Source organism: Mesoplodon mirus (assembly GCF_964341445.2).
Source record: "Mesoplodon mirus genome assembly, chromosome: 3".
In the NCBI taxonomy this organism is placed as follows: domain Eukaryota; kingdom Metazoa; phylum Chordata; class Mammalia; order Artiodactyla; family Ziphiidae; genus Mesoplodon; species Mesoplodon mirus.
The window spans coordinates 112,528,901-112,542,359 of record NC_138978.1 but is presented as its reverse complement, the minus strand read 5'-3'; the positions used below and the strand labels follow the sequence as shown (position 1 = coordinate 112,542,359).

The window sequence follows — 13,459 nt, the reverse complement described above, 5'->3', positions numbered from 1 at the left end:
ACATGACAGCACAGAGGGAAGTATATCTCCCTTTTCCTGTCTCCATCATCTAACCATCTCACTTTATGGCCTCACTTTATCTCCCCTTGGGAAGGGGTCCAGCTAAGGGCTCAGGGTCAGAGTACCAGGGTTGTCTTCAGAAGCTCCTTGCTTTGCTGCTGGCTGCAGCATGTCCCTAAGATTGGGTCAGGAAATTGCCTCTAAATCTTCATATTGGATTTTGATGTGCCAGTCATAAGGTTTTCCGTCCTCCATGAAAGAGAAAACTGTTCCCCGAGTAAGGGACATTTTCTCTTTCTTCTCCTTACCCCACCCTGTGACAGGTCTCTTATGTCATCTGGATGATGCATGCATCAGCAACCCCTGCCACAAGGGGGCACTGTGTGATACCAACCCTCTGAATGGGCAGTATATTTGCACCTGTCCACAAGGCTACAAAGGGGGTGACTGTACAGAAGATGTGGATGAGTGTGCCATGGGTGAGTACACAGAACCTTTCCGATTCCTCATGGTGTCTATCGAACTCAGCAAGCATTTAAGCTGAAGCGCATTTTACTCTACGAGCATGTTTCACCCAAACCTCGGATCTCACCTGTTATATGCCCACTGTTCACAGCTAACCTTCCAGTGTAACCATATATTCTGTTCTGGGAATTGCAATATATAGAAGGTTTGTACTTGACTCTTAACATAAAGCCCTACCTTAGTGACAGTTTGGGCATAAGAACAGTAGAGACTCACAAGAGTTGAGGTTGTCCTAGTTTGTCTTTCTTTCCTTATTTTCTCCCTTCCTCCCTTCCTTCCTTCCCTCCCTCCCTCCCTCCTTCCTTCCTTCATCTTGTTTATTTATTACTTACTTTCTTATTGATTGATTGATCAGAAGAAAATAGGAAATTGAGAACCAGATTATTAAAGACCTGGCCCTAATGCTAATAATCTGACCCACTTCTGTAGTCCACATTTTTGGAAACTCCCATCAAGTGCTCTGATCGTGGTGATTGGTGCTTGTGTCTTCCAGCCAATAGCAATCCTTGTGAGCATGCGGGAAAATGTGTGAACACAGATGGTGCCTTCCACTGTGAGTGTCTGAAGGGCTATGCAGGGCCTCGTTGTGAGATGGACATCAACGAGTGCCATTCAGACCCCTGCAAGAATGATGCCACCTGTCTGGATAAGATTGGAGGCTTCACATGTCTGTGCATGCCAGGTACATGGGCCATCAGTGCGTGGGATCTAGACAGGAGGCACTGCACTGTGCTTCTCTTAGTCAGAGCACTCAGTATAGCGTGGCAATTCCATAAGCTCTGTTACCACTTAATCCCCCGCCAAGGGGACCCTTAAGAAGTAAGGCCATCTTAGCATTCTTAGAGCTATGAAAAGCAATCCCATTATGTCAAAACCCAGATACATGTGAGAGAAAAATTCAGAAGATTTTTAAAATGCAAGTAGACTTTGATTTAATAAAGGATTTATCATAAAAATTCTTTAAATAGCAAGCTTTCCTTATCCACTGATATGTTACAAATAGCATACCATTCCATTTATAGAAAATAATTTGACCCATAATTGTATAGGAACTTGCCATTTATCTCATAGTGAGATACACATGCTTTGTTATACTCTGGAACTCTTCTGCAGAGACCATTGCTTGAATCCTCAGACAGCACAGCTAATACCAGCTTAAAAATGATGGCTGCCAGTGGCTGCTTTGCCTGATTGAGGGTGCTGGCCTCTCTAGCCTTGGCAGGCCCTCCTGACCTTTACTTGCACCCTGAGAGCAACAGCATCTCTGACTCAGCTGGTCTTTAGGAACTTGGACTGGCACTGTGGGCCTGGCACTGTCCCGAAAGCAAAGCCTAGACTGATCAGAGAATGCGGTTCAGTCTTTGTTGGCATGCTAGGTCTTACCCAGGTCTTTGGAGGTGACCTCTTCCCCCTCTCCAAAGAGACATGGATATCCCAGAATATTCCCCTGTCTGGCTGATGCTTACAGTGACTGTTTCCAATCATAGCAGAGTCCTCTTTTCCCTCTGCAGAAATGTTCATGCTCATAGAGGATATAGTCATCTTTGCAACTTTGTGCTTTCTTGGCTAGAACGCGCCTTTGTCTTTTTCTAAGCCACTTGTGTGGTCCATTTTGTTCAGGTTTCAAAGGTGTGCATTGTGAATTGGAGATAAATGAATGTCAGAGCAACCCTTGCGTGAACAATGGACAGTGTGTGGATAAAGTCAATCGCTTCCAGTGTCTGTGTCCGCCTGGTAAATGCCCACCACCTGCCCCTGTTTTCTTTGAAAGCACAAAGCTGACTGACCACAGGGAAGGGAGGAGGGAGAGAACGTGTGTGGGCTGTACATGAGGAAGTCATTAAAGTGAGTGCTTCAGGATAGGAGTGTGTGTGTACAGAAATGGGAGATCTGTTTCAGCTAGTGTATCTTCCAAATCCTTTGTGGCCAGAAGTCCAAGTCTATTCTGAATGGCCCATGACCTCTCTGTCTGTGTGTACATTTGGGAAAGTTCATACCTCACGGAAGCCTTAGTTCTAGGTTATTCAGGATTTTATTTTTTCCTGTGGGTCATATTCTTGAAACCTTTCTGTGAGATGATTATTTTTAGACATTTCACCCATGGGTACAGAAACAGCACAAGGCAATTCTTTCCAGAGAACGCTGTGTCTCTCCTTTTGCTCCCCAAAGCTGTTGTTGAAGACATGCTAAATTTTCTGCCAGAGTCTATAGCCTCTCTTGTTTCTTTAGAGAGGAGGTCCCAGTTCTTCTGAAGCTACATTCACTTGTTAGGGGGCTCTGCCTATAACCATTCAGTCCCTACTTTAACTAGAAATGAAATCTGTGCTGGGAAGAAAAAGGTAGAGAGACACGCAGGTACCTCTGATGCCCTGAGCCTCACCCAGTTATCCTAGTTACCTGTTGGGGAGAATAATTCTACATTTGCTGACCCACAGGTATAAACCCTGCCAATAACAACCCAGTTCTCTTTGGGCATCATTCTCATAGTAAGGAAGACATAGGATAATCCTTTGACTTGTGTCATCGCTGTACCCTTTTCAGGTTTCACTGGGCCAGTTTGCCAGATCGATATTGACGACTGTTCCAGTACTCCATGTCTGAATGGGGCAAAGTGTATAGATCACCCAAATGGTTATGAATGCCAGTGCGCCACAGGTAAGAATTTTTCACTTCTTATTCCTCTGGTAGGTCTGCCTGAACAAAACAGGAGACCGTCCTCTTCTAGTTGCCCTGCCAGGCCAGTCCACTAACATGGGGCTGCTCTGGGTTTAGAAAGAGCTTCTTCCAAGCCTGTTTCTTGCTCCTCTCTCACTGTTTCCTCTACAACACCCGCCTCCTTCACCACAATCGTGGCTTGGCCTGGACATTTCCATTTGGTGCCCCTGTCTTTCTTGGGCAGATTTTGGCAGCGGTGAGTTTCCAGCTGGCTTGACCTACTCCTTTGGAAAAGGGAAGAGTTCCAGTTGAAAGCTATTTTTCACTGGGGCTTCTCAGCAGGAGACCTGTCTCTGTGTTTCTTGAGGCAAGTGATCGAACAAAGGCCCAGAAATCTGGGGGCAGTGGTGTGCAAGTGCAGAGGTTTTCTGCATAAAAGATGACTGATGCTTTGAGAGTTGGATGTGTATTTGAATGGGGGAGGGAGCTCTGTCTGGGAAAGTTTGGGTCCTCTTTCCTGACTTCTGCTACTAGGGTCAAAAAGAATGTTTACAAATATTCTACATTTCTGATCTGTGGCGACATTTCTAATTTGGGAGTGGATTTGAATAAGCCAAATGTCCCTTATTACACATTTGCTTCTGCACAGACCATCATTGTGTAGAAAAGGACTAGAAATTAGTAGAAAAGGTGAATTCCCAGTTTCTTTTTTCATCTGACTGTTTAAGAAAGGAGTTATGAATATAATTCAAGATATTTTTTTCTTATTTTAGAAGATGGATTCGTTTTTTTTTTTTTTTGCTTTATAACAAATTTAATCAGTTATACATATACATATGTTCCCATATCCCCTCCCTTTTGCGTCTCCCTCCCACCCTCCCTATCCCACCCCTCCAGGCGGTCACAAAGCAACCGAGCTGATCTCCCTGTGCTATGCGGCTGCTTCCCACTAGCTATCTACCTTACGTTTGGTAGTGTATATATGTCCATGCCGCTCTTTGACTTTGTCACAGCTTACCCTTCCCCCTCCCCATATCCTCAAGTCCATTCTCTAGTAGGTCTGTGTCTTTATTCCTGTCTTACCCCTATGTTCTTCATGACATTTTTTTTTCTTAAATTCCATATATATGTGTCAGCATACAGTATTTGACTTTCTCTTTCTGACTTACTTCACTCTGTATGACAGGCTCTAGGTCCATCCACCTCATTACAAATAGCTCAATTTCATTTCTTTTTATGGCTGAGTAATATTCCATTGTATATATGTGCCACATCTTCTTTACCCATTCATCCGATGATGGACACTTAGGTTGTTTCCATCTCCGGGCTATTGTAAATAGGGCTGCTATGAACATTTTGGTACATGTCTCTTTTTGAATTATGGTTTTCTCAGGGTATATGCCCAGTAGTGGGATTGCTGGGTCATATGGTAGTTCTATTTGTAGTTTTTTAAGGAACCTCCATACTGTTCTCCATAGTGGCTGTGCCAATTCACATTCCCACCAGCAGTGCAAGAGTGTTCCCTTTTTTCCACACCCTCTCCAGCATTTATTGTTTCTAGATTTTTTGATGATGGCCATTCTGACTGGTGTGAGGTGATATCTCATTGTAGTTTTGATTTGCATTTCTCTAATGAGTAAAGATGTTGAGCATCCTTTCATGTGTTTGTTGGCAGCCTGTATATCTTCTGTGGAGAAATGTCTATTTAGGTCTTCTGCCCATTTTTGGATTGGGTTGTTTTTTTGTTATTGAGCTGCATGAGCTGTTTATAAATTTTGGAGATTAATCCTTTGTCAGTTGCTTCATTTGCAAATATTTTCTCCCATTCTGAGGGTTATCTTTTGGTCTTGTTTATGGTTTCCTTTGCTGTGCAAAAGCCTTGAAGTTTCATTAGGTCCCATGTGTTTATTTTTGTCTTTATTTCCATTTCTCTAGGAGGTGGGTCAAAAAGGATCTTGCTGTGATTTATGTCATAGAGTGTTCTGCCTATGTTTTCCTCTAAGAGTTTGATAGTGTCTGGCCTTACATTTAGGTCTTTAATCCATTTTGAGCTTATTTTTGTGTATGGTGTTAGGGAGTGATCTAATCTCATACTTTTACATGTCCCTATCCAGTTTTCCCAGCACCACTTATTGAAGAGACTGTCCTTTCTCCACTGTACATTCCTGCCTCCTTTATCAAAGATAAGGTGACCATATGCCCGTGGGTTTATCTCTGGGCTTTCTATCCTGTTCCATTGATCTATCTTTCTGTTTTTGTGCCAGTACCATACTGTCTTGATTACTGTAGCTTTGTAGTATAGTCTGAAGTCAGGGAGCCTGATTCCTCCAGCTCCATTTTTCGTTCTCAAGATTGCTTTGGCTATTCGGGGTCTTTTGTATTTCCATACAACTTGTGAAATTTTTTGTTCTAGTTCTGTGAAAAATGCCAGTGGTCGTTTGATAGGGATTGCATTGAATCTGTAGATTGCTTTGGGTAGTAGAGTCATTTTCACAATGTTGATTCTTCCAATCCAAGAACATGGTACATCTCTCCATCTATTTGTATCATCTTTAATTTCTTTCATCAGTGTCTTATAATTTTCTGCATACAGGTCTTTTGTCTCCTTAGGTAGGTTTATTCCTAGATATTTTATTCTTTTTGTTGCAATGGTAAATGGGAGTGTTTCTTTGATTTCACTTTCAGATTTTTCATCATTAGTATATAGGAATGCCAGAGATTTCTGTGCATTAATTTTGTATCCTGCAACTTTACCAAATTCATTGATTAGCTCTAGTAGTTTTCTGGTAGCATCTTTAGGATTGTCTATGTATAGTATCATGTCATCTGCAAACAGTGACAGCTTTACTTCTTCTTTTCCGATTTGGATTCCTTTTATTTCCTTTTCTTCTCTGATTGCTGTGGCTAAAACTTCCAAAACTAGGTTGAATAAGAGTGGTGAGAGTGGGCAGCCTTGTCTTGTTCCTGATCTTCGTGGGAATGGTTTCAGTTTTTCACCATTGAGGACGATGCTGGCTGTGGGTTTGTCATATATGGCCTTTATTATGTTGAGGAAAGTTCCCTCTATGCCTACTTTCTGCAGGGTTTTTATCATAAATGGGTGTTGAATTTTGTCGAAAGCTTTCTCTGCATCTATTGAGATGATCATATGGTTTTTCTCCTTCAGTTTGTTAATATGGTGTATCACGTTGATTGATTTGCGTATATTGAAGAATCCTTGCATTCCTGGAATAAACCCCACTTGATCATGGTGTATGATCCTTTTAATGTGCTGTTGGATTCTGTCTGCTAGTATTTTGTTGAGGATTTTTGCAAGAAGATGGATTCTTAAAGGATTTTAAGCATCATGTGTCTGATTTTTTTTGTGTGATCACAGAAAAGCAAACTAAGTCATAACAATAAACACAGAGAATTACTACTTCAGTAGTATTGGAACATTACCACTTATTAGGCCTACTTAGAGAGGGCCCTGTCAGATGATCCACTTAATTTTCTTCTCTTTTCACGAACGTTTGTCTCTGGTTGGAGAGGTTTCAGGTTTTGTCTTCCTCTGGCCAGATTATGCTTGTGGAGAATAATCTTCACTGGAGAGAATTTACAAACCTTGAACTCATGTTTAAACGGGAGGAGAGCCCTCCTAGAGTCTTTTGAAAGGATTTAATGTTTTGTTTTTTTTTTTTTTAATTTAATTTAATTTTATTTTTTTGCTTTATAACAAATTTAATCAGTTATACATATACATATGTTTCCATATCCCCTCCCTTTTGCGTCTCCCTCCCACCCTCCCTATCCCACCATTCCAGGCAGTCACAAAGTACCGAGCTGATCTCCCTGTGCTATGCGGCTGCTTCCCACTAGCTATCTACCTCACGTTTGGTAGTGTATATATGTCCATGCCGCTCTTTGACTTTGTCACAGCTTACCCTTCCCCCTCCCCATATCCTCAAGTCCATTCTCTAGTAGGTCTGTGTCTTTATTCCTGTCTTACCCCTATGTTCTTCATGACATTTTTTTTTTCTTAAATTCCATATATATGTGTTAGCATACAGTATTTGTCTTTCTCTTTCTGACTTGCTTCACTCTGTATGACAGACTCTAGGTCTATCCACCTCATTACAAATAGCTCAATTTCATTTCTTTTTATGGCTGAGTAATATTCCATTGTATATATGTGCCACATCTTCTTTATCCATTCATCCGATGATGGACACTTAGGTTGTTTCCATCTCTGGGCTATTGTAAATAGGGCTGCTATGAACATTTTGGTACATGTCTCTTTTTGAATTATGGTTTTCTCAGGGTATATGCCCAGTAGTGGGATTGCTGGGTCATATGGTAGTTCTATTTGTAGTTTTTTAAGGAACCTCCATACCGTTCTCCATAGCGGCTGTACCAATTCACATTCCCACCAGCAGTGCAAGAGTGTTCCCTTTTTTCCACACCCTCTCCAGCATTTATTGTTTCTAGATTTTTTGATGATGGCCATTCTGACTGGTGTGAGATGATATCTCATTGTAGTTTTGATTTGCATTTCTCTAATGAGTAAAGATGTTGAGCATCCTTTCATGTGTTTGTTGGCAGTCTGTATATCTTCTGTGGAGAAATGTCTATTTAGGTCTTCTGCCCATTTTTGGATTGGGTTGTTTGTTTTTTTGTTATTGAGCTGCATGAGCTGCTTATAAATTTTGGAGATTAATCCTTTGTCAGTTGCTTCATTTGCAAATATTTTCTCCCATTCTGAGGGTTGTCTTTTGGTCTTGTTTATGGTTTCCTTTGCTGTGCAAAAGCTTTTAAGTTTCATTAGGTCCCATGTGTTTATTTTTGTCTTTATTTCCATTTCTCTAGGAGGTGGGTCAAAAAGGATCTTGCTGTGATTTATGTCATAGAGTGTTCTGCCTATGTTTTCCTCTAAGAGTTTGATAGTGTCTGGCCTTACATTTAGGTCTTTAATCCATTTTGAGCTTATTTTTGTGTATGGTGTTAGGGAATGATCTAATCTCATACTTTTACATGTCCCTATCCAGTTTTCCCAGCACCACTTATTGAAGAGACTGTCCTTTCTCCACTGTACATTCCTGCCTCCTTTATCAAAGATAAGGTGACCATATGTCCGTGGGTTTAACTCTGGGCTTTCTATCCTGTTCCATTGATCTATCTTTCTGTTTTTGTGCCAGTACCATACTGTCTTGATTACTGTAGCTTTGTAGTATAGTCTGAAGTCAGGGAGCCTGATTCCTCCAGCTCCATTTTTCGTTCTCAAGATTGCTTTGGCTATTCGGGGTCTTTTGTGTTTCCATACAACTTGTGAAATTTTTTGTTCTAGTTCTGTGAAAAATGCCAGTGGTAGTTTGATAGGGATTGCATTGAACCTGTAGATTGCTTTGGGTAGTAGAGTCATTTTCACAATGTTGATTCTTCCAATCCAAGAACATGGTACATCTCTCCATCTATTTGTATCATCTTTAATTTCTTTCATCAGTGTCTTATAATTTTCTGCATACAGGTCTTTTGTCTCCTTAGGTAGGTTTATTCCTAGATATTTTATTCTTTTTGTTGCAATGGTAAATGAGAGTGTTTCCTTGATTTCACTTTCAGATTTTTCATCATCAGTATATAGGAATGCCAGAGATTTCTGTGCATTAATTTTGTATCCTGCAACTTTACCAAATTCATTGATTAACTCTAGTAGTTTTCTGGTAGCATCTTTAGGATTCTCTATGTATAGTATCATGTCATCTGCAAACAGTGACAGCTTTACTTCTTCTTTTCCGATTTGGATTCCTTTTATTTCCTTTTCTTCTCTGATTGCTGTGGCTAAACCTTCCAAAACTAGGTTGAATAAGAGTGGTGAAAGTGGGCAACCTTGTCTAGTTCCTGATCTTAGTGGGAATGGTTTCAGTTTTTCACCATTGAGGACGATGCTGGCTGTGGGTTTGTCATATATGGCCTTTATTATGTTGAGGAAAGTTCCCTCTATGCCTACTTTCTGCAGGGTTTTTATCATAAATGGGTGTTGAATTTTGTCGAAAGCTTTCTCTGCATCTATTGAGATGATCATATGGTTTTTCTCCTTCAGTTTGTTAATATGGTGTATCACGTTGATTGATTTGCGTATATTGAAGAATCCTTGCATTCCTGGAATAAACCCCACTTGATCATGGTGTATGATCCTTTTAATGTGCTGTTGGATTCTGTCTGCTAGTATTTTGTTGAGGATTTTTGCAAGAAGATGGATTCTTAAAGGATTTTAAGCATCATGTGTCTGATTTTTTTTGTGTGATCACAGAAAAGCAAACTAAGTCATAACAATAAACACAGAGAATTACTACTTCAGTAGTATTGGAACATTACCACTTATTAGGCCTACTTAGAGAGGGCCCTGTCAGATGATCCACTTAATTTTCTTCTCTTTTCACGAACGTTTGTCTCTGGTTGGAGAGGTTTCAGGTTTTGTCTTCCTCTGGCCAGATTATGCTTGTGGAGAATAATCTTCACTGGAGAGAATTTACAAACCTTGAACTCATGTTTAAACGGGAGGAGAGCCCTCCTAGAGTCTTTTGAAAGGATTTAATGTTGAATAAAGGAACTTTTATTTGTCTCTTTTCTTTTAACTGTCATAACTTGTTCATTCATTTTATTTAACAAGTATTTATTAAAAACTTACTGTATATGCATAGATCCCTGGGAGGTTGAGAGGAACAGAGAAAAGTTCTCTGTCCGCTCAGGTCAGAATTGGGAAGATAAGGTACATGAAACCATTAATATAGTACCTGAATATGCAGTTGGGTTTGGGAGGAAAGGAATATAGAGGTAAATATATTAAGGAAAAATATTGAGAGCTATTCCCCACTGAAGTCCAATATTAAATGAAGATGCAGTTAAAGCGTCTCTGCAATGAAATTATTATTTAGAAAAAGCTATTTGAATTCTACAAATCTGACTTGAAAAACTTTATTTTAAGCAAAACTCTCTAGGCTTGCCTTATAAACCAATGCAAATAGTCAGTTCCAACTGCTCATTGCCTGCAGTATGAATTGTTTAAGACTTGCGATGTGTAGGATAAGTGGATGCCGGCTACATTTACGTTCAGGTATGCAATGTCTGCCTTGGTTTTTAAGCATCTTTGGTACAATTTCTTCCAAGGATTCACTGGTGTGTTGTGTGAGGAGAACATCGACAACTGTGACCCTGATCCTTGCCACCATGGCCAGTGTCAGGATGGGATTGATTCCTACACCTGCATCTGCAATCCAGGGTACATGGGCGCTATCTGCAGCGACCAGATAGATGAATGTTACAGCAGCCCTTGCTTGAATGAGGGTCGCTGCATCGACCTCGTAAATGGTTACCAGTGCAACTGCCAGCCAGGCACATCAGGTAAGCCCAGGCTGTATTTCCTTTGGAGTTTTCACTGTTTTTCAGAAACAATTTACACAGGTGTCTCAGACTTTCTTGGCATATGCTTAGATACCTAAAAAATAGTCTTGATTCTGAGAAGCTCAGCCAAAGCCACAGCCAGAAATGTCTCAGAGGCAGATGGCTCTAGCCAGTAGAGAAATTACAGACAATAGCTTTGCAAATCTGATGACTTTGTGTATGTGTTTTTCATTAAAAGGAGGCACACCACTTCAAAAAATGGAAATTATTATTTAAAATTGAAAGCCATCTTGCCTTTGTGGCTTGATTTGATTGTCTTTTTTTCTTTAACCTCAACCTCAATCAGATTAATGAAGTTGGTCCTCCCTCCCTCCCTCCCTCCAGTTCTTCCAATAGTTTTTCCTCTGTTTTCAGAGTATTTTTAATGTGATACTTTTCTCCTGATATTTTTCTCTGGTGGGCCTTGGCCATTTGGGGGAGAAATCTAAAGGAGAAGAGAGACTTTGCAACACGTTCCATTGTCAGTTAGAATGCAGAGCTGCCATTTCCCATCCCAAGTTCCTTGCATTTCCTGACTCCAGTTGAATGACTGCTTGTTAGTTGTGAGGGCATGCTGCTCCTTGCTGGGGAAATGTTGAATTGTTTTCTCAGGCAGCAGCATTTCACAGGTTTCAGTAGATCCTGTTTTATTTATTCGAGGAATAATTATGGTCACAACTGTGGTTAATGGACAGAGAAGTTCTGTGTCTCCGATCAAAGGAAAATGTATTAGTGGAAGATTAACTAGTGTGTGCCTTTGTTAGAAGGGAACCTGCCAATACGAGGAGTGATTTATTGAGAACTCATTTTCCATTTAAGGAAAATGGCCTATGTAGGGGGCAGAGGTGGGGGAGGAGGTTAGCTGCCCTCATTTCATCTTGTTATTTCCAAATCCATTTCTTCAAACTTGTCAAAGGCCTGGTCCTCATCCAGGAACCCATACATGCCAAGTTTGAAAACAAAGTCCTTTTTGAGTTGCTCAAGCATACGAGAAACATCCCATGCCTTCCCAGTTGAAAATGCCTTCCCCCTCCCTACGTTTAGATAACTCACTAAAAGAGCTGAATAGATCTTTGTGAAACCTTCCAAAAGCAATTTGCTTCCGGGCTGGTCCCCCGACATGAGAAATTGCAGTACGAAAAGAAATTTGAGAGATTTACAAGCAATTGAATGGATGCCTTTAGAATGGTGGGGCTGTTTTAGGCTTTGCTGTCTTTCCCGTTACAACAAATGTACTGGGCACCTGGGTGAGTGGTGGGCTGGCAAGCACTTTGTTTTCTCTGGGATTATATCATGCCAGGTTGGGTCAGGTGTGTTCCCTGGGGAAGAGAGAGAAGTCAAGGTGAAAGTAGCTGTCAGTGAGAAAGGCAAGCAGTGAATAACAGTGGTGTGCAGGCAACATAGAGAAGGAAGGCCCTGGTTCTCTCAGAAAACTGCCAAATCCATTCCTGTGGCTGTTTGGAGTATTAAAGCAAAGAGATGCAGGCAGCATAAAGAGATCTTAGCCTGTAATGGGTGGAGAAAGACCTGGCATGTACCAGGAGCCTGGGTGAAAGGATTCATTCAATCTATCATTATGAATAGACTCTCGAGTTCTAGAATAAGAATCCACAACCCATTCATAATATAGTCTGAGTTGGTAGGTTGGGGTTTGGATGAGTGTGTGGATAGAGGGATGCTTTACAATTTGCTGGTTATAATTGTGGTTTCTCACTCACTAAGTACTTAAAGTGCAATTCACTACCCAGAATCACTTTTGATGCCTTTTGATGCCTTTGATACCTGTGATCTTAAGTGAGTTTTTTGGGGTTTCAAGTCACAGAAACCACCTTGACTAGCTAAAAGAATCATCAACAAACAAGCAAACAACAACTACAAAACAGACAAGCAGAAAGAATTTTGTGAAAGCACACAGAAGTATCTTACAGATGCCAAGTGAGAATTGAACAATGAGGCTTTGGGGGGATGAGCAGGAAGTAAGGGACACATGCAGACCATAGGTCACCCAGTTCATGTTCCAACGTCTCAGTGAGGTAATCTCGTTGGCCCAGCTTGAGCTGGGTGTCTCTTCCTGCTAGAATGAAACATGGATTTGGGGGCAGAGTCACATTGGACCTCCATGGCTGTTTGGGGCCTGCCTTGGTCCATTGTGAGTAAACGGGGGTTGTCAAACAAGGGCTCGACACATCTCCTAAAGGTATCCATTTGTAATCAAGGAATATTGAAGCCTTGCCTCATCTGTGGCTAGTAAGGCAGTATAGCCTCATTAATCACAGAATGGCCAGTATGGTGCGGTGAAGTGTATGGAATCCAGAGAGCTGGGTTCACATCCTAACTGTGCTGATGCAGTTGTGCAAGTTCGTGATAAAATGGGTGTAACACAACTTGATTTGGCAGTGGAGTGAGGAGAATAAAGTTATGGAATGTAGGAGGCAGAGTACTTGGCTCATGATAATGGCTCAACAAATTGTTAATATAGTGATTATTATCAATAAATATTAATATAAAGTGTGAGTGAATAAAAACTATGGCATTTTGTTGTGGAAGTTTCATTTATTAGTTTATATCCTAATTATCAGGCTTTATTTTTAGACTTTTTAAACTACCAAGATATTCTTCTACTATGATACCCAACCACATGACTAAATTCATGTTAAATAAATAATGAAATGTCATGAGTAGTTTTAGAGAATAATGGTAACAATAACGATTGGTGTATCTCTACTGTTTAGTTACCCATATCTACAATTAAACCTTCCTAAACAGAGCCAAGCTCTACCATTCATCTGAGGAACAGACCAGGAGGAAGGCAGCATACCCCAGAAGGAAGTTACCAGACTCTTTATCTTGAACTTTAGCCCAT

General features: G+C 40.8%; 1 protein-coding gene across 1 annotated transcript in view; it reads left to right on the top strand.

The window, feature by feature from the left end:
• Positions 1 to 13,459, top strand: part of NOTCH2 (notch receptor 2) — a 191,339-nt gene that overhangs the window by 125,121 nt on the left and 52,759 nt on the right. Inside the window, exons 7-11 of the mRNA XM_082615947.1 lie at positions 324 to 479; positions 1,019 to 1,207; positions 2,146 to 2,259; positions 3,067 to 3,180; positions 10,324 to 10,557. Of these exons, the coding sequence (XP_082472073.1) occupies positions 324 to 479; positions 1,019 to 1,207; positions 2,146 to 2,259; positions 3,067 to 3,180; positions 10,324 to 10,557 (807 nt within the window). The remainder of the gene's footprint in view (positions 1 to 323; positions 480 to 1,018; positions 1,208 to 2,145; positions 2,260 to 3,066; positions 3,181 to 10,323; positions 10,558 to 13,459) is intronic.